Here is a 2815-nt window from a genome sequence, read left to right as displayed (position 1 = left end):
GATGACTTTGCAAAAATTCTGAATGACGGTGTACATCGCTGACACTCCGGGGATCATCGAGAGTGGTTGTGTTCGAAGAACTTTTGTTACGTTCTTGTAAAAGCAAATCTTTGGATATTTTGAGGCAATGGCTAAAAAAGTAGCTGTGGTTACAGGCGCTAACAAAGGCATAGGTTTCGCTATTGTGAAGGGTCTGTGTGAAGCTGGCTATGCTGGGGATATTATTCTTACTGCACGAAATGAGAAGCTAGGAAGAGAGGCAGTGGAACCGTTGAAATCTAAAGGGTCTAACGTGCTTTTCCATCGCCTTGACATTACGGAGGAAAGCAGTGCCCATGAGCTTAAAAAGTTTTTGGAGAGCAATTACGGTGGACTTGACCTTCTTATCAACAATGCAGGAATTGCTTTTAAAGGTAGGCTGTCGTTGACTGTCATAAACCATGTTATTATCAAGAACTGTTTATACGTCAGCATTGCTCTGAGTGGAATTTGGACCAAGCAAAAGTAAACCATCATTATAACTCAGTTAATTGTGGTGTTTGGCAGGCTTCCCGTCTGAATGAGCTTATATTAACTTGTTCATACGCAGTTAGTAAAGAAACGCAGCTGTGCACAGCACACTGACAGTGACAAGTAGCTCCCACATTTTTGCTTGTACCGAATAGGAATGGCTATTTGTACCCTGTAAACTTTTCAAATATTTGCAGATAAGACCCCCCCACCCACAAACTTACCAATCAATGACAGCTGTATTAATAAAAGAATCAATGGGCATTACTTTCGAAAGGTGTTGTTTTAGTGCAGTTTTTATGAAGTGTGTAATACTCTTAAAGAATTTAAAATGCTATGTGCAAAGGTTGTTAAAGAAAACTTTGAAGTATCATTGCAGAAATCAGGTTTAACTCTGTGTTTAAGAGGAAACTTAAACATGTACAAATGTGTCAGTGAGGGATTAACTGTGTCCGTGATTTTTTTTTGTTCTTTTTTAACTAAAAATGCCTGCATGTCCTGTTTTTTTTTTTTTTATATGAGGCTCTCATGACGGTCAAAGTAACATAACTTTTCTGTTGCAAAGTTGCTGCAACCGAACCATTTAGTGAGCAGGCAGAGGTGACCATGCGCACCAACTTTTTGGGGACCCTGCACGTGAGCCATGCGCTGTTCCCCCTGCTCCGTCCACACGCCCGGGTGGTCAATGTCTCCAGCTTTGTCAGCAAGCGGTCTCTGGACCAGTGCAGCCCGGAGTTACAGGCCAAGTACAACTAGCAACATCACCTCTGTACTAGACTGGCCCGAATTACTGCTGTTTGAATTCACACCATGACCAGATGGGCCTGAGTTTTCAGATGTTTAGTTTAGACATTTATGTTGATGTTTAGTTTGTTTAGCAGAAGCAATGATGGGTAACCTCATCGCTTCGCTGTCAAATGGTCATTTTAACTTCCTTTAAGACCTGTGCAAAACCTTATTGTGAAAAACAAACAAACAAACAACAAAAAAAAAAACTCTACAGATGTTAAAAACTGTGTGTGATAACTCACTTCCCCTATGGGCTTGGGCCTGTTCTCCTGTAATACAGCAGTATCTGCTTTGGCATCAGTCCAGACCAACAGCCACAGGATCAGACTTGACAGCATTCATCGTCTATACAGCTTTTGGAAACGGTCCTGTAATTTCCAAATATGACTAAAGTTAACACTTCTTGTGTGTTCCACACTGTTAGGTTTCGTAATCCCAGTTTGTCAGAAGAGGAGCTGTGTTCTTTGATGAAGGATTTTGTCGACGCTGCAAAGCGTGGAGACCATCGGGCTCTGGGCTGGCCCAACACAGCGTACGGAACCTCCAAGGTAGGGCACAGTTCTGTGACATCATAGACCGTCGTGCTGTGTTTTGTCCTGTGTGTAGCTGAATGTCAACAGTATGCATTTGTACTGATGCTGAACTTCCTGAATGGTGGTCTGCAGATCGGGGTGACGGCGCTGTCCAGGATCCAGGCTCGCGTGCTGTCTGAGACGAGACCCGGCGATGGCATTCTGGTGAACGCCTGCTGTCCGGGCTGGGTCCGAACAGACATGGCCGGCCCAAAAGCTCCCAAAAGTCCAGAGGAAGGAGCAGAGACGCCCATATATTTGGCTCTCTTACCCGAGGGCAGCACGCAGCCACATGGACAGTTTGTCTCAGACAAAACTGTTCAGGTGTGGTAGATGTTTTATTTCATTTGTATTTCTTTACAGGATTTGTACGGTAAATGGTCCCTCACCATGTTGAAAACCAGGACCATTTTTGCACGTGTTACAGCCGCAGATTCACTGAGATTCTGTCAGAACATTAAACTAAATGTTCTAAATGAGGTATGAGAGTAGCATCATCTCCTCTGTGTTACGTCAGGGCTGCTTATCGGTGGGCTGACAAGTTCACTATGTCTGATTTTACCTTTTAGCTGTAGTGGCTGAAATGAACATTTATGCTAGGGTACCACGTATTTGCCATGTAATTTAAAACCAGGGAGAAACCACTGGTTTTAGGGGGCAAACATATTCACCGTAAAACTCCAAATTCATTCCATCACTGTTCTTTTTTTTAAAAATACATTGTAATGCTTCACTTTTCATGTTGTTTACATAATAGCCCTTATTTTACATAACCTGTGCTGAAAGTTTCCTTTTTTCATATACATATGTACTTTCATAAATACTGACCAATAAATTACTCGCAGCTGAAATTGTTTGTTTTATCAGTGTTTTCTTGCATTTACTGTATATGTTTGCTTTTTTAGATCAATGTGTATTCCTGATTGGCAGACACATTTAAAAAC

At 42.1% G+C, this 2815-nt stretch overlaps 1 protein-coding gene across 1 annotated transcript; it reads left to right on the top strand.

The window, feature by feature from the left end:
- On the top strand, positions 1-2722 carry cbr1l (carbonyl reductase 1-like). The gene is made up of 4 exons (XM_030789124.1): positions 1-413; positions 1076-1256; positions 1724-1847; positions 1965-2722. The coding sequence occupies exons 1-4, from the start codon at positions 128-130 to the stop codon at positions 2202-2204; spliced, it is 831 nt and encodes a 276-aa protein (XP_030644984.1). The 5' UTR covers positions 1-127; the 3' UTR covers positions 2205-2722.
- Positions 2723-2815: the final 93 nt, after the last annotated feature.

The sequence above is a fragment of the Chanos chanos genome, chromosome 12 (assembly GCF_902362185.1).
Source record: "Chanos chanos chromosome 12, fChaCha1.1, whole genome shotgun sequence".
Taxonomy (NCBI): Eukaryota; Metazoa; Chordata; class Actinopteri; order Gonorynchiformes; family Chanidae; genus Chanos; species Chanos chanos.
The sequence above is the reverse complement of the archived record's forward strand: the minus strand, read 5'-3'. Positions and strand labels throughout refer to the sequence as shown.

Excerpts from the sequence above, each read along its gene's own strand:
- cbr1l (XM_030789124.1), top strand. The coding sequence starts at position 128 with ATGGCTAAAAAAGTAGCTGTGGTTACAGGCGCTAACAAAGGCATAGGT. Across the intron at positions 414-1,075 it reads TGCAGGAATTGCTTTTAAAG|TTGCTGCAACCGAACCATTT; the intron begins GTAGGCTGTCGT and ends TCTGTTGCAAAG. Across the intron at positions 1,257-1,723 it reads AGCCCGGAGTTACAGGCCAA|GTTTCGTAATCCCAGTTTGT; the intron begins GTACAACTAGCA and ends CCACACTGTTAG.